We start from the raw sequence: 22,354 nt of genomic DNA, 5'->3' as shown, positions 1-22,354 counted from the left end.
ATATTGTGGCTACAAGAGCAGGTCAGAGGCTAGCAATCCTGCAATGAGTAACTCACCTCCTGACTCCCCAAAGCCTGTCCACCATCTTAAAGGCACAAGTCAGGAGTATGATGGAATACTCCCCACTCGTTTGGATGAGTGCAGTTCCAACAAAACTCAAGAAGCTTGATACCATCCAGGGCAAAGCAGCCCGCTTGATTGGCACCACATCCACAAACATTCACTCCCTCCACCACCGATGCACAGTAGCAGCAGTGTATACCATCTACAAGATGCACTGCAAAAATTCACCGAGGCTCATCTGACACCACCTTCCAAACCCACACCCACTACCATCTAGAAGGACAAAGGCAGCAAATAGATGGGAACACCACCACCTGGAAGTTCCCCTCCAAGTTACTCACCATCCTGACTTGGAAATATATAGCTGTTCCTTCACTGTCGCTGGGTCAAAATCCTGGACCTCCCTTCCTTACACCACTGTGGATGTGCCTACAGCACATGGGCTGCAGTTCACCACCACCTTCTCAAGGACCATTAGGAATGGGCAATAAATGCTGGCCCAGCCAGCGAAGCCCACATCCCGTGAATGAATTTTTAAAATTGTACACTCTCAGATTTTTTTCTTGCATAGCTGTGTATGCTCAGTAACTAAAAGTGGACAAGTCGTGCACGACCTGCATGCGCACTTTCAGCTGCGCAGATTAGAGTTTGCCACGGCAACCAGTTTGTGAGAACAAATTTTAAAAAAACATTCATGTAAAAGTGACAATAGTGCTCAACTTTTTCACCACTGGGTCATTAACAACACATAAACATGGCCTAAGGATGCATCTGAGTGGTCATAGTGCAAGCATTACCCAGACCTCCGTGTCGCTTGCCATTTTAACACTCCACCCTGCCCTCTTGCCCACATGTCTGTCCTTGGCTTGCAGCACTGTTCCAGTGAAGCTCAATGCAAACTGGAGGAACAGCACCTCATCTTCCGACTAGGCACTTTACAACCTTCCGGACTGAATATTGAGTTCAACAATTTTAGATTTTGAACACCCTCCTCCATCCCCACCCCCTTTCCGTTTCTTCCCCCTCCTTTTTGTTTTTTCCAATAATTTATATTGATTTTTCTTTCCCCACCTATTTCCATTATTTTTAAATGTATTTCCACCCATCGTTTATCTATACCTTTTATGCCCTTTCAGTCTTATTTCATCCCACCCCCACTAGAGCTATCTGTACTTGCTTGTCCTGCTCTCCATTCTTAATTAGCACATTCCTTTAGATAATATCACCACCTTCAACACCTCTTTGTTCTTTTGTCTGTGACATCTTTTGGTTATCTCCTCCTATCATGGCTGCTTGTCCCAACAACCCCCCCACCTTAAACCAGCTTTTCACCCCTTTCCTATTTTTACTTAGTTCTGTTGAAGGGTCATGAGGTTGAAACGTCAACTGTGCTCTTCTCCGCCAATGCTGCCAGACCTGCTGAGTTTTTCCAGGTATTTCTGTTTCTAAAATAGTTGTTTAATTACTCTGCCATTTCCTTATTCTCTATTGTAAATTCTCCTGTTTCGGACTGTAAGGAACCTACGTTTGTCTTCACCATTCATATTCTTCTTATTCATTATTCATCTATTCCTTTTTTGCTCCTGGACTTAATTATTCCAATGCTCTTAAAACCTCCCATATTTCACTCTGCATAAAGTTCAGCTCTTCCAAAATTCTGCTGCCAAATTCTAACAAACACCATGACTCCTTCACCTATTACAACTGTGCTTGCTGACATACATTGGCTTCTGGTCTGGGAACACCTTGAAGCTAAAATTCTCATCCTTTATTTTCAAATCACACTATGGCCTTGATCTTCCCCACTTCCAAACTCCACCAGCTCTACAACCCTCCAAGATCTCTGTGCTCCTCCAATTTCTTGTCTTTTATACATACCTGATTTTAATCGCTCCATCATTGGTGGCTGTACCCTCAACTACCTAGGCCATGGGCTCTGGAATTTCCTCCCTAAACCTCTGCCTCTTGCTACCTATCTCCTCCTTTCAGAAGCCTCTTCAAACCTCCTTCTTTGGTCAATCCTTTGATTACTTGTCCTAATATCTCCTTTTGTGGCTCATTATCAAATTTTGTTTTGATAATGCCCCTGTGAAGCACTTTGGGATGTTTTACTATGTTAAAGATGCTACATAAATGCAAGTTGTTGTTAAAAACATAAGAAATAGGGCTTCAGTAGGCTATAGGGTCTTTGGAGCCTGCTTCACCATTCAGTAAAGTCAAGGCTAGATCTGTGCCTCAATCCCACTTTCATACTCCATCCCCAGAATCCCTTAATTCCCTTGGTACCAAAAACGTATCAATCTTAGTTTTGAATATATTCAACAACTGAGCATCCACAGCCCTCCGGAATAGAGAATTCAAAAGATTCACAACCCTTTGAGTGAAGAAATTTCTCCTCATCTCAGTCCTAGGTGGCTGGCCTCCTTATTCCAAGAATTTAACCCGAGACTTTCCAGTCAGAGGAAACAGTTTCTTGGCATCTACCCTGTCAAGTCCTCTAAGAATTTTATATATTTCAGTGAGACCACCTCTCACTCTTGTAGAATATACACCCATTCTACTCACTTTCTCCTCATAGGATAATCCTCTCATCCCAGGAATCAATCTGCACCTTCATTGCCCCATCATTAAGGCAAGTGTATCCCTTTTTACCTATGGAGACCAAAACTGTGCACAGTGCTCCAGGTGTTGTCTCACTAAAGCCCTATATAATTTAAGTTGTTGTTGTAGACAATTCTTCATACCATGGACAGTTTATTGGCAAGGCAGAGGGGACTCAGGCCTGTGCTTCCCCACCCTCAGCACAATTAGTTACCAGCGAGGTTTCGATCATTTATTGTATCCACTGGGTGTTAAGAGTGGGAACACAATTTGGGGAAATGCAGCTGTCTTAAAGGGGGCTTTTATACCCTGCAAGAACTAAACACAAAGAGGAGCTTGGACGAACTAAAACTATTTCTAATGTACAGAGTCATAAATGTCTAAGAATATGCATAAAGCAGTGGTCAGCTTTGGCTGTTCTACAGTATAAGGATTATTTATATTGGTTCAATTCCAAAATTTCTTCCAGCCATGATCCTTGTAATTGTTTTGTGAATATGTTCATCTGTAATATGTAAACACTCTCCTGTTTGTTTTTGTGTGTTTTTTCACATTTCCTTCCATGCTTGTAGTCACTAAGAGACGCAAAGCCCATCTGCGGCGGCTGGACCGGAGGTGGACTCTGGGAGGAATGTGTAACCGCCAACAAAGCCCAGGTGAAGAAAGCCCTGTGCCCTGCTACGGCATGTGCAATGTCATGTTTAATTCTGTGACTGCAGAGAAAGAGAGGTGGTGTAAAACAAAATACTTTGCACACTCCACAATACTTCTCTTTAAAATAAGGATATTCCAATCTCTGAAGCAGCTGGATAGCATGCATGTCTTGTGCTTGTGTCTCGTACCACTCTGAGCAGCTTCTGGCATTTTTAATCTGTCTTTTCACTCTTTATAGTTACTGCTGCATGTCTTTATTTTCAGCACGTACCAGTGTGTGCGGGAACAAATAGCATATTTCAAAACCTGGGTCAGATTAAAGGATGTAAATTTTAACATTGAGGTAAAGCAGTAGAGGAAAGTTCCTAAATAAATCTACAAGTTAAATTTTTAAAAAAACACCTAGCTAGAGGACTGTAGAAATGAATTCTGTGAACCGAAATAAGACCATAAGTCGTAGGAGCAGAAGGTGGCCATTTGGCCCTGTTACGGCACAGCAAATGGTAAATGCTAAACTGCTCAAATCCCAGAAGGAGACTTGAAGCAGCTGCCGCAACTATTTACAATTTGTATTTGTTTCGAGTTGCAGGCTTTGAATTCAGTTTAAAAAAAAGGCCACCAAGGCTTAGGGTTTTCTTTTTACAAAACTAAATTAAACTTTTATTAATAAAAGAAATAATGTTAAGCACATACATAGATCTATAAATTACTACTATAACTCCTAGCTCCCCTAATTAATCTAACTCCCAGTTACACCTCTGTTAAGGCAACAGTAAAAATATGTTGGGGAGGTGGTGGAATAGTAGTTGTGTCACTGGACTAGTAACCCAGAGACCCAGGGTAATGCTCTGGAGCCTGGGCTCAAATCCCACCATGGCAAATGATGAAATTTGAATTCAATAAAAATCTGGAATTAAAAGTCTGATGACCATGAAATGAATGTTGTTAAAATCTGCAGTCCTTACCTGGCCTGGCCTACATAGGCAATGCTGCCCACATCCCATGAATAGAAAATCATAGATTTTAAAAGACTGAGGCAAAGTAACATGATTCGTGCAGACAGCAGTACAGGCACAGAGGCTGGAGGCTTTTCATACTAATTAGATCTTAGAATGCCTTCCCTTGCACACAGCTTTCTCTCTATTCTCTATTCATATTTTCCCTTTGCAAATTCCCATTCCTTTTTTAAAATTTGTTCATAGGATGTGGGTGTCGCTGGCTAGGCCATCATTTATTGCCCATTCTTAATCGCCCTTATTCCGAGCAGGGCATTTAAGAGTCAGCCACATTGCTGTGGGTCTGTAGTCACAAGTAGGTAAGGATGGAAGATTTCCTTCCTTAAAGGGCATTAGTGAACTAGATGGGTTTTTATGACAATCAGCAATGGTTTAATCATCAGACTTTTAACTCTAGATTTTCGTTGGATTCAAATTTCACCATCTACCTTGGTGGGATTTGAACCTGGGTCCCTGGAGGATTAATCCAGTGACAATACCACTCTGCCTCTGCCTCCCTCTATGTGTTTTGAACTATACCTCTCTAATAATAAAAATCTATCTTAGTACCAATTTTACCAGTAATCTTTGGGAAAAATAAGCGCACTGTTTCTTAACTTCTTGCTAGGTGAAACATTGCAACCCCAGTTTCGAATACAATCTAGTCTGGTTTGTTTCAAAATGCAAATGTTCCCTTTACACGTAAGATTCAAAAACTTCACCCATGTTTACCTATTTAACATTTCAAACCTAGCTTCTCTTATGGCAAAGCCTTCAGACCATCTGTCTCAAATTCAATTAAGTCCCACACACACAGGCACACACACATACATTGACACAGACCCCACTATTACTCTACAATAAATTCCAAATAACATGAAAATTATTATATCTTCCTGACGGGCCCCATCAAGTCTGCTTCGCCATTCAATGAGATCATGGCTGATCTGACAATTCTCAACTCCACTTTCCTGCCTTTTCCCCATAGCCTCCGTTACTGATTAAAAATCTGTCTATCTCAGCCTTGAATATAATTAATGACCCAGCCTTTACAGCCCTCTGAGGTACTGACTTCCACAGATTCACTTCCCTCCGAGAGAAGAAATTCCTCCTCATCTCTGTCTTAAGTGGGTGCCCCCTTACTCTGACATTATACCCTCTGGTCCTAGACTGTCCCACAAGGGGAAACAACCTCTCAGCATCAACCCTGTCAAGCCTTCTAAGAATCTTAAATGTTTTAATCAGGTCACCTCCTATTTTTCTAAACTCCATTGAGTACAGGCCCAACCTATTCAACCTTTCCTCAAGAAAATCTCTCCATACCTGGGTTAACCTAGAGCCTCCAATGGCAGTATATCTTTCCTGTTCACAGTATTCCAGGTGAGGTCCAACTAGTGCCTTGTATAGTTTTAGCAAGACTTCCATAATTTTATACTCCATTCCCTTTGAAATAAAGGCCATCATTCTATTTGCCTTCCTTATTACCTATTGAACTTGTATGCTAGCTATTTGTGATTCATGCACAAGGACCCCAAATCTCTCTGTGTTGCAGCTTCCTGCAGTCTTTCTCCATTTAAATAATATTCAGCTCCTCTACCCTTCCTGCCAAAGCGCATAACCTCACATTTTCCCACATTATATTCCACCTGCCAAGTTTTTGCTCACTCACTTAACCTGTATATATCCCTCTGTAGACTCTTTGTGTCACCCACCACCACCGCCCCCCCGGCCATTTGCCTTCCCACCTATTTTTGTGTCATTCACAAACTTGGCAATAGTACATTCACTTCCCTCATCCAAGTCATTAATATATATTGTAAATAATTTTGACCCCAGCACTGAGCCTTGTGGCACTCCACTAGTTACAGGTTGCCAACCTGAAAATGCCCCCCTTATCCCAACTCTCTGTCTTTTATTAGTTAGCCAATTCTCTATCCCTGCTAATATAAAGGCTACATAAGTAGCCTTATGTGTGGTACCTTATCAAATGCCTTTTGGAAATCCAGATATATTACATCTACTGGTTCCCACCCTTTCTAAATAAGAGTTTTACGTTGGCAGTTTTCCAATCCTCTGGGATTGTTCCAGAATCTAAGGATTCTTGGAAGATTACTACCAGTACATCCACTATCTCTGTGGCCACTCCCTTTAATATTCTAGGATGCAACCCATCCGATCCAGGGAAATTATCGGCCTTTAGCCCCATAGTTCACTAGTACTTTTTCTCTAGTGGTAGTTATTTATTTCCTCCCCACCCCCTGCGTTTTGTCCCTTGATTATTTAGTATTTTTAGAATGCTGTTAGTGTCTTCTACTGTGAAGACTGATGCAAAGTATTTATTCAACTCCTCTGCCATTTCCTGGTTCCCCATTATTATTTCCCCAGCCTCATTCTCCAAGGAGCCTATGTTCACTTGGACCTCTCTGTTCATTTTTATATATTTAAAGAATCTCTTACTGTCCATTTTTATATTACTTGCAAGTTTACCTTCAAAGTTTATTTTCTCCCTCTTTATTATTTTTTTAGTCATCTTTTGTTGGTCTTTAAAACTTTCCCAGTCCACTGGTTTACCACTATTCCTTGCCATATTCTATGTTTTTTGTTTCGATTTGATACTATCTTTAACTTCCTTGGTTAACCATATTTGGTTTATCCCCTTCTTTTTTCCTCACTTGGATATATATTTTTGTGAGTCCTGAATTATTTTCTTAGACGTCTGCCATTGTTCATCAACCATCATTTCTGCTAAACTCATTTCTCAGTCCACTCCAGCCAACTCTGCCCTCATTCCCTTGTAATTACCCTTATTTATGTTTAGCACAGTTGTTTCCGACCCAAGTTTCTCACTCTCAAACTGAATGCTAAATTCTACCATGTTATGGTCACTGTTTCCTTGGGGATCTTTTACTCTGAGATCATTTATTAAACCTGCCTCATTACACATTACCAGATCCAAAATATCCTGATTCCTGGTTGGATTCACACTGTCCCAAATACACACTATGAATTCTTGTTCATGGCTACCTCTGCCAATTTGATTTTCTTAATCTACATGAAGATTAATTTCACCCATGATTAATGTACTGCCTTTTTCACATGTCCTCATTATCTCCTGATTTATTCTCTGTCCTATAGTATAGATACTATCAGGGGGCCTATAGACTGCTCCCACCAGTGTCTCTTCCCCTTGTTATTTCTTACCTCCACCCATGTGGATTCTACATCTTCCGATCCAAGATCCTTTATTGCTATTGTGCTTATTCCATCTTGTACTAACAAAGCTACCCCACCACCCTTTCCTTCCTGCCTGTCCTTTTGAAAAGTCACATACCCCTGAATATTTAGTTCCCAACTTTGATATCTTTGTAACGATGTCTCCGTAATGGCTATAAGATCATATCCATTAACCTCTATTTGTGCCGTTAATTCATTTATTTTGTTCCGAGTACTATGTGCATTTAAGTAAAGGGCCATTAATTTTGCCTTTTTACCATTTTTTCCTCCTTCGACCCTATTTGCTGCTTTTTTTATGTTTCTACACTCTGTCCCTTCCTGTCACACTCTGGGTATCATTACCTAAATAGCTGCCCTGCAAGGCTGCCATATCCTTTTGCTTTGTAAGCCTCCATATCCCCTCTCCAGAACCTCCCCACTTCTATTTAGTTTTAAAGTTCTCTCTATTCAATTCACCAGGACCTCGGTCCCAGCATGGTTCAAGTGAAGCCCCTCCCACCGGAACAGCTCCCTCCTACCTCAGTATTGGTGCCAGTGCCCCATGAACTGAAAACCATTCCTCCCACACCAATCTTTGAGCCACGCATTTAGTTCCTTGACTTTATTTACCCAATGCCAGTTTGTCTGTGACTCAGGTAGTAATCCGGAGATTGTTACTTTGGAGATTTTGCTGTTTAATTTAGCTCCTAACTCTTTAAATTCTTTCAGCAGAACCTCCTTTCTAGCTCTATCAATGTCGTTGGTACCAATGTGGACGTTGACAACTGATTTCCCCACCCCCCCCTCTCTCATTCCAATTTCCTCTCTAGCCCTGAGGATGTGGCCTTAATCCTGGCATCAGGCAGGCAAAACAGCCTTCGGGACTCATGCTTACAGCTGCAGAGAACGGTTTCTATCCCCCTAATTATATTGTCCCCTACCACAAGTACATTCCTATTTCCTCCCCAACAGGCAATGTGGTTGACTCTTAAATATCCTTTAAACTAGGGCAGTTAAGGATGGGCAATAATTGCTGGCCTAGCCAGCAACGCCCACATCCTATGAACAAATAAAGAAACTTGAATGGCTCCCTGTACCACGGTGCTGTGGTCAGTTCGTTCATCCTCGCCTCAGCCCCTGCTCTCATCCACAGAGCTTGTAAGAACCTTGTGATGTTGGACAGTTGCAGGGGCTGAGGCTCCTCGAAAGCTACCCCTGGGTCCCCATACCTGCTTCATCTGCAGTCACACCCTCCTGTCCTTGATCACAGACCAAATTTGAATTACCTAATCTGAGAGGTGTGACCGCCTCCTGGCACTAAGTGTCCAGGTAACTTTCCCTCTCCCTGCTGTGGCGCAATGTCTGCAGCTTGGACTCCAGCTCCTCAACTCGGATCCAAAGTTCCTTGAGCTGAAAACACTTACTACTGATGTATACACTCTGGATCACCTTGGTGTCCAGCAGGTCCCACATGCTGCACAATAGTGAAATTAAATAGTCATAGTGATAAATAGTGATTTTTCTGTAAGGGATGGTGGGTATCTATATTGTAAGATCTGGGATTTGCTTTAATTTAATTTTAAGAAAAAATACATGTTGTCAAAGCTTTTCATCTTGCACTCATCAGGACATTTCGCAAGAATACAAAAAGTAAAGGGAACAGCAATTTATACTGCATGAGAAGAGTGTGCTGATTGGTTAGCAAGTTGACTCTTGGTCAAGGTATTGCCCTTGGAAATGAACCATAGAATGGCTGTCACTTATTTTGTTGAGATGAAAAAGACGCAGTGTGTGTACATGTTCCTTTTGTTTGCAAAGAACAGGGCCCTGTGTACTAATAAATGTAGCTTCCAGCACACTTAGATGTGCCACACAGTGAGCCTGACCGATAATCTTAAGTTGGTCGTCAGTGTTATTCGTAGCACATTTAGGATTGTTTGGCAAATGTTGTCCAATTGCAGAATCATATCTAATGTTGGACACTGTGCTTGAGTTTTGTAAGAACAAGCTCGTTGGCTATGGTCAGTACTTTGCCTGTTGTGAACAGCAGAACGGACATGTTGTTTGATATGGTCTGCCAGTCTTTGGGACTTATGGCCTACATACCAAGTATCACACCCGCACCGAAATTAATATACCACATTGATAGACAGAATGTCTTTTGGATTTGAAGGCTGCATCCTGTTAGTGGCCAATATCACTCGTGTTGCTGCTGCATAGAAGCAGTGTGAAACAGCTAGCTTTACCTATTGTTCAAATTTTGGAGATACCTTACCCTTCTAGGTAATCTGAGGTAGACTGGGCACTTGTCGGAACCAAAAGTGGTGGCCTTAGGCCCATTCATAAGTTTGCGTGATATACAGTGATAAATGATCTGATCAGGGCTGCTAATATCCTACAGGATGCCTTTGATGCGCCTTATTTCAGCATCAGGCTTGCATGTGAGCAAATGGCTTGGGCCCTATTTATGAGGTTGCTGATAGGTGTCATGACTCACTGGAGATAGTACACTGCAATATCAAGCCCCACTGTTCCCTGAGCTGCAACAAATGTGATAAGTTTGATCAACCACCTAATTGTTTAATTTAGGTTAACAGAATGCAAGCACCAGGTTTGTAAACTTAATAAGTAAATAATTGTTTATTCAACATTGTCTTTAACCAGTGGCAAAAGAAATAAATATGAACTACTAATTTCTAACTCTATAACCTAAACTCTACTCCTTCTAAAATCCCTATACACCTATACAAGACACACAAGACACGAAACGTGGATTTTAAGGGTGGGATAAAACAGTTGAATAGCACCAATTCCAGAGTACAGGATTCGATGGGTCGATTTTGATCGATGTCTTCCAAATTCCTTTCAGTTCTTTGTTGATGACACAAGGTGGTCTTCCAGCACATGTAACCTTTAGTTCACTGGTTGAGCACTTGCCTTTCAATGGTCTCTAACAGTGATTTTCCCCTTTGCCTCTTGACAGGGGTTTTCAGAGAGAGAGCAGATTATAGAGATGTGAGAAGGGAAAGCCAGCTAGCTATTATTGTAGAATTACTAGAATCACACACACAGGAACAAGAGGTTTTAGGTCTTTTTCTTTTCAGGCTAGGAGTTATTCTGTTGCATTGCTCTCACACAAACCCTGGTCAGGAACCAGTTAAAACATTGTGGCCAGGCAGTTCCCCATTAGACCAGACTCCTCCTCGGCACCATCCTGCCTTTCATGGCACACTCTCTTCCAGGACAGCAACATATATATCCCTCACACTGTTCCAGTAGATATCTCCTTCAAACTGCAGCCATTATAATTTTAATCCACAGTCCAACAGAAATTAGAAGAGAAGTTCTTTACATAAGGCCAATCTTATAACATGGAACTGTAAGAATCCCAACATGTATATTGACCAGTAAAGACTTGCGGTGGATGGTAGTAGATAACCCCCTGGCAGATTTCTCAAATAGCACAGCAAGGAAAGAGAACTCATTTGACTGCTCTATTTCAAAGGTGAATGTGAGTGTAGCTGGAGCCCATTAGGGTGTATAAGGAAATTGTTATATGCAGTTGCGGATTTCAGTGCCAGTATGATGCTAGCTATGTAGGCCGTGCATCCCAAAGACTGGTGGACTGTATCAAACAGCATGTCCCTTCAGCTGTTTGCAACAGGAAGTTACTGACCATACCAACCATCCTGTGCTTGCAAAACTCATAACATAGAGCAGAATTTTTCCGTTGGCGTGTGAGGGTGGGTCCTGCACATCTGTGCATAAAATGATGCTTGGTGACGTTGGGTGAGCGTCCTGACGTCAACGCGTGACATCGCAATATTTCAATGGGCAGGCACGTGATACTGTCTGATGCGCGGCCGCCATTAATTAACGGGCCACTTAATGCCCTTGAGTGTTCAATCGACGCTGATTTTTCAGCGCCCGTGCAGTCTTTGGGTCGGCGCATGGGCGCAACAGGCAGGCGGGTAGGGCACATTTGTATTAACCTCATCCACGGACAGGATAAGAGGACTCACTGGGGTTGTAAGTGTGCACTGTCAAGTATTAATTTTTGAAAGTTTTTCAAACTTGCCTGAGTTACCTGCAGTACTTCGAAACGCATACCAGCTGCTTTTTCTGGACTTTTAACTTTCAGGTCAGCACTCTGCAGTGAGGAATCTTTTCTGGGCATGAGCATTGCAGGAAACCTTCCCTTAACCTGGGAATGGGAGCTGAACTGTCCACTGGAGGCAGCTCCTCTGATGAGGAAAGGAGGACTAGAAGGAGGAGGAGGCCAGGGGTGCACATTCAGCCTCCAGGGGAGCCACCTTTGGGAGGACAGGCGCAGGCACAAGTGTGCAGGGCCAACAGGAAGTCCAAGGTAGAAGGGGCTGCTGAGATAGCCACTATCCGGCTGCCAGGTTATACAGGCGGCAAAGCAGCTACCTCAATATGTCTGAGGTGCAGTGCCAAAGGAGGCTCCATCTCTCAAGGGAGACAGTTAACTCTACCTGTCAGATGATTGGGCCTGAGATCTCCATTGACTGTGGACACCCCATGCCAGTAGCTCTAAAGGTCATAGCTGCCCTCAACTTCTATACCTATGACTCCTTCCAGGGGTCGGTGGGTGATCTTTGCGGTGTCTCCCAATCAGCTGTCCACACGTGTCAAGCAGGTCACAGACGCTCTGCTCAGGCATGCATTGACCTTCATCCGCTCCTGCTGGGACAAGGCAAGCCAGACATAGCGAGCCAGAGGCTTTGCGGTCATTGCTAGCTTCCTCAGCGTCCAGGGTGCAATAGACTGCACACATGTGGCCATCAAGACGCCAGCGGGTGAGCCCAGTGCCTCCATCAACAGGAAGGGATTCCACTTCATGAACGTGTAGATAGTGTGTGATCACAGGATGCTGATTCTACAAATCTGTGCAAGGTACCCAGACAGCTCCCACGACGCCTACATCCTCAGACACTCCCAGGTGCCAGGACTCTTCAGCGCTCCGGCTCAGCTTGATGGATGGCTGCTGGGTGACAAGGGCTATCCCCTCAGAAGGTGACTCACGATGCCTCTCTGACATCCAAGAACAGAAGCTGAGCAGTGGTACAATAGGAGCCATGCCTCAACAAGGGCTGTGGCAGAGAGTACCATCAGTCTTCTCAAGATACGTTCTGATGCCTGGACCGCTCAGGGGGCGCACTCCAGTACCCCCCAGATCGTATCTCGGGGATAGTGGTTGCATGCTGCGCTCTCCACGATCTTGCGCTGGAAAGGGGGGAACGCAGTGGATGATGAAGATGTTGACGCAGTGTCTGCAGCTGCGCACTATAAGTCCAGCAGTGAGCCCGAGGATGAGCGCGCAGAGGGAAATGCTGAGTGGGTAGATGCTGACCCAGGCATACTCCAGGGAAGCAGGGACACCTGGGAAGCTTTAATCCAACGAACCTTCGGCTAGCACAGATGGTCCACCAGGACAATACTGGGCTGTCGGCTCAATACTCGACACCTAAGTGCAAAATTTGCCAGGTTAGCAACAGTAACTAAGGGCCTTGTTAACAAGGCTGAATGTCCAACAAAGTACTCCTTAGTTTTGGAAACCATACACATGCAGAAGAAACGAGGCACCCTCAGCCATGGTGACATATCTGAATTTAATGTGTCAAGCAAAGCAACTTATTATAAAATAAAGACAATAGTGTTACAAATCAAATAAAATCATAAGGGCCTCATCTCGGGCCAACACAAAAGCACCAGCGAGAAACCCGTGGTCTGCCAAAGGTGCCCTATGCTTTTGTTTCCGGATGCTACGTCTTGGTGCTGCCCATCACTCAGAGTGGCATCTGAGCCAGTCTGCTGACTCTGCTGTCCTGTTGGCCTTGATGACCATGGCAGTCATCCTCTGGCCCGTGGAGGCTATGCTGCCCCCCCCCCCCCACGGGACGGAGCTGCCAACTCCGCATCTGGCATCTCCCCAGTCATCGCAGCCTCACCAGGTGATATGGTCACAGCGAGAGGGCTGGAGGAGCTGCCACCCTCATCTGGAGCACCCTGAGAGGTGCCTGCAGAGACGACAGCTGCTGCGCTGACGTGAGGTCACTTTGGACCTCCCTGCTCACCGTGGATGGATGGGCACCAAGCTGGGAAACTTGATGCCCACATCATCTCCCACATTGGCACTGACCATCTGAGGTCAGTGCCGATGTGAGGGCTTGCTGGTCAGAGCATATCCCCAGGTAGCCCTGATGGGTCTCCTGGAGGAGCCTCTTCATGAGAGTCGCCACTTTCTCCATGGAGGATGCATGGTGCTCGGACATGTGGCTCATTGCTTCGGTGAGCGTCCATGTAAACTCCTCCACCACGGAGACCAAGCCAAGCATAGCCTCATGTATCTCCCCTGGATGCTCCTGCACACCTGGCCGCATTTACTGCACTTGCTGTGTCGCGGACAACTCCAGAGGCACATCACCAGACACAGACTGAGCATGTGCCTGGTCCCCTACAGTCCTCCAACTGCTGGCGCCATGGGCACTATGTCTCTGCCAACTCCTCCAGCAACTGTGAAGTGCCCTCACCGCTGTGCCCCGGGACACTAACCGATGTTCGAATTCCCACCAAGGTGCTAGGAACTGCGCCTGTACCTGCCTGACAGAGATGATGTGATGCTGGTGAGACTTCAGACCCCTCAGGTGTGAGAGGGGGCCTCTGCTGCTCCTCCTCCCAGCCGTGCTCCGCTGATGCTGAAAGGAAGAACGAGGACAGTGGATCACATAGCATGGAGACAATGACAAAGTTCATCCCTGTCCCCCGGATCATTATGTGCTCATCCTTCCATAACCAATGGTCAAGCCATGTTGCAAAATTAAATCATTTAACATTCAGTACTGCTATGGCTGTTGGGGAAACAATGCTGACCTCACTGTTGGGCATACATACCTGGCCGTGGCACCCCAGCCTCACCGACAGCAGTGGACCTGGGAGCATGGTGCCTCTTCAGATCCAGGACCTCCCGTTCGAAACGGCTTAGAATGGTGATCTGCGCCTGGCCACCGCCAGTCCTCACACGCTCTGCCGTGTTGTGAGCATTCCCCTTATGAAAATGAGAGAAGAACAAATTGAACATGGACTCTGTTCATGCACGGCCCACCCCAACCAGAGTGGGACATGTCAGGGCTCCAGTGCCCCCTCACCCCGCTGCTGCCGAACACACAAAGATGTTAGGCTTGCTCCCCACCCCCACCACTCCCTTGGACACATGCTTCCTACATCACATTAAGCACCACATGGTATATCCTTCCATTGCAAGGAAGTGCAAGCACGTGGAGGCAGAGCGCAGCAGGTGGTTCATTGCCACGTCACCTTGAAGCTCCTGACTTGGACATGTCCTGGAGTTCTAACACAGCACCTAGGTGCAGCTCCTCTAGGTTGCCCCCACACTGGTCATGTGGGACTCAGTGTAACACATGTTGCAGCAGCATAACACATCTCCTCATCACCTTGTCAGGCTGACCTCAGCATGGGAAATATCTGCTTTCCCACCCAACAAAGGACAAATGCCGTCAATCATTCAATACAGTCACAACACTCGGACTTGGTGATGGGGGGGCAGCAGAGGGGTAAGCCAACCTGCTGGGTTAAATGCCCAATGCCAACATGGTACTCAGCCTGCCAGAGCACAACAAGTCATTGAAGCGCTTGCAACACTGGATCCAGGTGCGCCGCACCACGTTGCAGGAGCTCACCACCTCCTCCCAGGCACGTTTCGTCATGTGGGGGGTCCTCCTCCTGCCATCCTGGGGAACCAACACCTCCCACCGTGCTGCCACTTCCTCGAGGGGAGCAACAAGGCAGTCATCTGAAAAACGAGGGGTACACTGGCCCCCCCCGCCCTACCCTCAGGCCTGGCCTGTCCCGCTTCCCTACCCTCCAGCCTGGGATGGTCCAATGACCCACCCTCCGGACTGGCCTGCTCACCAGAAGCCCTCTGCTGTGGCCTTGCGCTAGCCATTGTGATCAGCCTAGAAAAGTCTGCCAGGCCTTCATTTAAACAGGCTGCTGGGTCGCCATTGGACCCAGTGCATGCTGCCCACTCCCGCTATCTTCGGGAGTTAAGAAATACGCTGTGCGGTCCTTAATTGGTCTGCCTGCATAAAATGGCGCCCGCGATCGGGTCTGTGCCCGCTCCACCCATGCCCCTCCCCCCAACCCCCCAACCAGAAAATTCAGGCCATGGTGTCCAACATTAGATGTGATTCTGTGACATTTGCTAAACAATTCTGAGTGCGCTAAGAATTAAACTAACAACCAATTTAAGATTAAGCTCACAGTGTGGCTCACTTTTGCTTACTAGAGCCTACATGTTTAAATACACAGTGCCCTGTCCTTTCTAGACAGAATGAACATATACACAAATTGTGCCTTTTTCAACTAAACAAAATATCCACAGTATTCTGCTTTTAGTTTAGATGTCAGACATTCCCTGGTTTATTCCCCAGGGCAAGGCTTTGACCAATCAGAGTCAACCTACCTGATTTGAATTTAAACAAAGCTTGGCAGTTAACTGTCAGTCATCAGTTAACTGGTGCATTCTCCATGGCAATGTCTCTACCAGAGTCCACTTGCCAACCAATCAGAACTTTCTTCTCATGCAGTATAAATTGTTTCCTTTTGGTATTCTTGTGAATTACCCTGATGAGTGCAAGGTGAAAAGCTTCAACAACATGTCTTTTTTCAGCAGTACTCAAGTTCTGTACTACCAAACGACTGTTTAATTTTCAGTCTTAGGTCAATTACAATTACAGACTAATTTGAGAGTAGATCTAAAGGGACTTCCAGCTCAGACTAGTTACAAAACCACATGGGTACAAGGGTGTTTTCACAAGCTTCTCAGGCTTTATTAAGTTTTCCACAATAAGTGCAAAATCATGATACTTAGCAAAGGGCAGTGGTCAGCAGTAGCATTCACAATGGACCACCAGTCCTCAACCTCTGGCTGACTGGGCGGCTTGTTTCTTGATTGAAGTTTGTCTCTGTCTTCTCTTCTTGCTGACAATGCACACTTTGTATCTTACAAATCTTTAATTTATAAATTGTTCCACACTTGGCTCTGTCCCATATTAGGTAAAACCCCATTTCTGTCTATCTAATTAGTCAGTCATTAGCCAACTGCCCTTCCAGGATGGTACCTTGAACCTTGTTTAGATCATTGTCATTCCGGAGGCTCCAGATTCACCATTGCTTGCTGTTTATTCATTAAGCAAAGGATATTTACATCGTCTGAGTTAGTCCTTTTCACCACTTATTCACCTATTATGGCTTGTACAGGACTGTAGCTTACATTCAGCTGACCTTATCTACCATGCTTTGTGGCTACGTCACATATAGAATATAATTTTAACTAATACACGTAAGGATATGACAACTAAGTTCAAACAGTACTATAATAAAATAAATTCAATCCTATAATTCTACAGAAAGCTTGTGTGGCTAAGAGTGGGGGACATCGACTTCAATGCCAAAAATTTGAAATATGTTTTTCATAGCAGTTTTGACAATATAATTAACTAGTAATCTCACTCTAATAAATTATAATGAAGTAATTTTCCTTATGCTGCTACTCTTGTTCACCATCTGTGGAATCTATCTGATCTGACTCTCTATCTTTGAAGGCTTCAGGCAAACTTGCTGATTTCAGCATTAGTGCTTTTTATTAACTGAAACATTCTGGGGTTGGGTTACCAATTTTTGTGCCATATCCAATGCTTTGCCCTGCACGTCTAGTAAGGGAATTCTAGTTGAGGTGTAGATCCAAATAGATTTTTGTCCTTTTTCAGCCTGTGGAGCAGCTCCCTGAATTTTCCATTTTAGTCTGGCAAATGCTAAGTGGCAAGGGAGCAACAATGGAAATAGGCTCTGTTGAGTATGTGTGTGAATTTGTGTGTTGGAAGGACTGAGGAAATAAAACCAACTAAATATAACTTCTTCAGATATTTCACTTTACCATGGTATTTATAGAATTGTGTTACTGAAGCTTTCAACACATTAACGGAATTGCAATAACCAAACCACCTCTTCTCAAAAAGCCCAGTATTGCACATAGCAGCAGTTTCTTGAAGCAGAATTTTGGTAGAATTTAATTTGTTTTGTGTGGGAAGTGCCAACTGTAGGAATGAAATCTTATTCACCTTCTCCGAAGTACTGTGAATAATGTTGAATATGTTACATGGTTAAACAGTTTATAGGACTTTGAATGATTCTGAGGGAATAAATTCTTCCTCGTCTCCATCTTAAATAAGAGACCCTTATTTTGAAACTCTGTTTCGAGTTCTAGATTCCATCGCAAAGGGAAACATCCTGTCAGTATCCACCCTGTCAAGCCCCCTCAGAATCTTAAATGTTTCAATAAGATCTACTCTCATTCTTCTAAACTTCAGTGAATGCAGATCCAACTTACTCAAACTTTCCTTATACGACATGCCTTCGTTGCAGGAATCAGCCTAGTGAACCTTCTCTGACCTGCTTCCAATGCAAGTTAATAAGGAGAATAAAACTGTACACAGTGCTCCAGGTGCAGTCTCACCAATGCCCTGTGGAGTTGTAGCAATACTTCCCTACTTTTATACTCCATCCCCCTTGCAATAAAGGCTAACATTTAATTTACCTTCCTAATTACTTGCTGTACCTGCATGCTGACTTTTTGTGATTCACATACAAAGATACCCGGATCCCTCTGTACAGTAGCATTCCGCAGCCTCTTTCCATTTAAATAATATTCTGTTTCTCTATTCTTCCTACCAAAGTGCACAACCTCACATTTTCCCTCATTATACTCAAATTTTTGCCTGCTCACTTAACCTCTCCATATTGCTTTACAGATGTTTTGTCCTCCTCACAACTGGTTTTCCTATCTATTTTTGTATCGTCAGCAAATTTGGCTACCATACACTTGATCCCTTCATCCAACTCATTAATATAGGTTGTAAATAGTTGAGGCCAACAACACTGATCCTTGTGGTACCCCACTAGTTAGTTTGTCAACCTGAAAGTGACCCATTTATACCAACTGTTTCCTTTTAGTTAGCCAATCCTCTATCCATGCTAATATATTACCCCCAGCACCATGAGCTCTTATCTTGTGGGGCACCTTAACAGAAGCATTTTGGAAATCAAAATGCACATTATCTATTGGTTCCCATTTATCAAACCTGCTTGTTGTTACGTCCTCAAAGAACTTTAATAAATTTGTTAAACCAATTTCCCTTTCGGGGGTCTTGTTAATCCGGAGTCCCATTAGTTTTCCTAGTACCAAGGGAACAATTCTCACTTAGCTACTCTCTTCCTTTTTTATACTTGTAGAATCATTTTTTAATATGTGCTCTCTCATTCTAATTCTAATTAACCCCTCCGTATTAGTGTTTTAGTCATCCTTTGCTGGTTTAAAAATTTTCCCTATCTTCTTGCCCACCAGTAATCTTCGCAACATTATACATCATTCTTTTTCAACTTGATACCATCCTTAACTTCCTTAGTTAGCCACAGATGGTGCATTCTTCTCATAGACTCTTTCCTTCTAAATGGAGTATATCTTTGTTGAAAGTTATGAAGTATTTCCTTAAATACCTGCTGCTGCCTCTCTACCATCTTACCCTTTAACCTATTTTCCCAGGCCACTGTGACCAACTCTGTCTTCATACCTTTGTAATTACTTATATGTACATTTATGACACTAGTTTCAGACCCAAATTTCTCACCCTCAAACTGAATGTGAAATTCTATCATGTTATGATCACTCTTGCTTAAAGGATCCTTTAATCCTGCCATATTCCACATTATCAGGTCTTAAATAGGCTATTTATTCCTTGGTTGGCTCCAGAGCTCATTGTTCTAAAAAAAAGTCTTGACTGTTCTATGAACTCAACCCTAAGGTTATCTCTACCAATTTGATTTGTCTAATTTATATGAAGATGAAAATTGCCCACGATTAATGAAGTACCTTTCTTACAAGTCCCCCCCAGGACAAAGCAGCCAATTAATTGGCATCACATCCTCCAATTTAAAAACGGTCACTCCCTCCACCACCAATGCACCGTGGCAGCAGTGTGTACTATTTACAAGATTCACTGTAGCAACTTGCCAAGCCTCCTTTGATAGCATCTTCCAAACCTGCAACCTTTACGACCTAGGAGCAGCAGATGCATGGGAACACCATCACAACCTGCAAGCTCCCCTCCAAGCCACACACCATCCTGACTTGAAACGATATCACCATACCTTCACTGTTGCTGGGTCAAAATCCTGGAATTCCTTCCTAACAGCACTGTGGGTACTTACACCAGATCGACTGCAGCTGTTCAAAGAGGAGGCTCACCACCACCTTCTCAAGGGCAATTAGGGATAGTTAACAAGTGATGCCCACATCTGAATAACTTTTTAACAATTCTTAATTTCTACATTGTCCCACTGTGTAACTAGTGTTAGGAGGCCTAAGCCATACCCACCAGTGATTTCTTTCCCTTGCTATTTCTTATCTCCACCCGAAGTGATTCTAAATCTTGATCTTCCAAGCCAAAATCATTTCTCATTACAGTATTGACCTTATATTTATTAACAGAATTACCCCATCTGCTTTTCCTTTCTTCCTGTCCTTCTGAAATGTCAAATACCCTTGAATATTCAGTTCCCAGCCACCTTGCAGTCACATCTCTGTAATGGCTGTCACATCATACCCATTTATTTCAATTTGTGCTATCAATTCATCTTGTTACAAATGCATGCATTCAGATAAAGAACTTTTAATTCTATCTTTTTTCATTCTTTACTACTCTGACCCTATTTGCTGGTGCATTCTGATGTTTGTATGCTCTGTCCCTTCTTGTCATACTCTGCTTATCCCTGTATTTCCTAACCTTCACTATAGCCTTGTCCTTTCTCATTAACTTACTAAATCTCCTTATGTGAACCCTCCCCCCACCCCCACTATTTAGCTTAAAGCCCTCTTTACAGTCCTAGGTACCTGATTTGCCACAACACTGATCTCAGCGGGTTTCAAATGAAGGCTGTCCCAACAGTACAACTCCCTCTCTCCTCAGTGCTGCTGCCAATGTCATTATGACTATCATCGTTCATTCAATGTCATTGGGTCAAAATCCTGGAACTCCGTCCATAACAGCACTGTGAGTGTACCTTCACACAGACTTAGTTCAAGAAGGCTTTCTGAAGGTCAGTTTGAGATGGACGTTAAATGCTGGCTTTGCAGCAATGCCCATATCTCATTATTATTATTATTATTATTATTATTATTATTATGATGAATTAAAAAATGCTCAACCTTTCTAGCTATTGAAATCCAGTCGTCTAGTTAGGGCTTAAGCTTAAATGTTTTCTGCTAGTGTTCATTTCAGAGCAACATCTCAGTGAGTACAGGTTCACCCCACCTGTGTGTGCTAATAATGTGTAATGTACCCACCCAGTGTGTGGCATCGACTTTCTTCCCTCTCTTGCTCTGTTCCATCTCACTGTTTCCACTCTCTTTCCCAATTACAGCTTTGTTCACTCTAAGGAGCAGTATCCTTAGCCCAACTATCTTTGGTTGTTTCATCAATTACCTGTTCTCTGTCAGAAGGCCTGATATGGAGCTAATAACTTCTTAATTTTAGTGCAAAGCAGTGTGAAGTGATGTACTTTGGAAGAAAGGATGAGGAGAGGTATTATAAACTTCTTTATTCTCTCATGGGACAAGGCCAGCATTTGTTGCCCATCCTACTTCCTCTTGAACTGATTACTGTGCTAGGCCATTTCAGGGGGCAGTTAAAAGACAATCACATTGCTGTGGATCTGGAGTCACATGTAGGTCAGACCAGGTGAGTATGGCAAATTTCCTTACCTAAAAGGCATTAGTGAACCAGGTGGATTTTTACAACCATCAGCAATGATTTCATGGTCACCACTTGAGACTAGCTTGATATTCCAGATTTATTAATTGAATTTAAATTCCATCAGCTGCCATGGTGAGATTTGAACCCATGTCCCCAAAACATTAGCCTTGGCCTCTGGATTACTAGTCCAGTGACATTACCACTATGCTGCCATCTCCTCATAAACTAGATGATACAGTGTTGATTGGGCTGCAGGAACAGAGAGACCTGTGATTTAAAAGTTCAAAAATCTTTGAAAGTGGCTGGACAAAATGGATCAGACATTTATAAAAGAAGTAATAGCTAGGATCCTTAGCCTTATAAATAGAAACTTAGCATACCAAAGCAAGAAAGTTCTGCCAAACTGCTATAAATCAGTGGTTAGTCCCTGGCTGGAGCCTTTGTGTTCAAATCAGATTCGTCAGAATTTTACCAGAGATTAACTTGCTCAATCTCTGAGGCTCCATGAAAGTCAGCTCTATGAACAACACATGGGAAGCAGATGCCCTGTCGCGACCAAAATAGTGATTCATCATCGAAAATGGTGTTATGAATTTCCAATCAACAAGAGCAACCAGTGAGAGAGACGGAAAGAAAGGGAAGCCATTCGAGCCAACAATCTGCGGCAAGAGCGAGTGTGGCCCTGGGTGAAAACAGTGTGTGGAGAGAGAGTGAATAAAGAGTGGAGGAGAGAGAGAGAGACAGAGGCCCACTATCAGCGGCAGGAGCAAGAGCAGCTCTGGGTGATAACAGCACGGAGAGAGAGTGAATTAAGAATGGGGTGGGGGGAGAGGGAGAGAGAGACAGAGGCGCCCTCCCCCACCCCAAACACTGATTCAAACCAAAACTGAAAAACCAAAGAGTGACATCACAGGAGAGCAGGCAAGTGATTGGCTAGTGAGTATTTCAGCTTTTAGCTTCATTTTAGATTTAAAT

General features: G+C 43.7%; 1 protein-coding gene across 2 annotated transcripts in view; it reads left to right on the top strand.

The window, feature by feature from the left end:
- The window catches only part of sh3pxd2aa (SH3 and PX domains 2Aa), a 528,636-nt gene that overhangs the window by 449,806 nt on the left and 56,476 nt on the right, over positions 1-22,354 (top strand). The window contains exon 4 of one of the 2 annotated variants that reach the window (XM_041210526.1): positions 3,237-3,320. The exons of the other annotated variant lie outside the window; for it this stretch is intronic. Coding sequence (XP_041066460.1) covers positions 3,237-3,320 — 84 coding nt within the window. The remainder of the gene's footprint in view (positions 1-3,236; positions 3,321-22,354) is intronic. 2 annotated transcript variants of the gene reach the window in all.

The sequence above is a fragment of the Carcharodon carcharias genome, chromosome 17 (assembly GCF_017639515.1).
Source record: "Carcharodon carcharias isolate sCarCar2 chromosome 17, sCarCar2.pri, whole genome shotgun sequence".
Taxonomy (NCBI): domain Eukaryota; kingdom Metazoa; phylum Chordata; class Chondrichthyes; order Lamniformes; family Lamnidae; genus Carcharodon; species Carcharodon carcharias.
The sequence above is the reverse complement of the archived record's forward strand: the minus strand, read 5'-3'. Positions and strand labels throughout refer to the sequence as shown.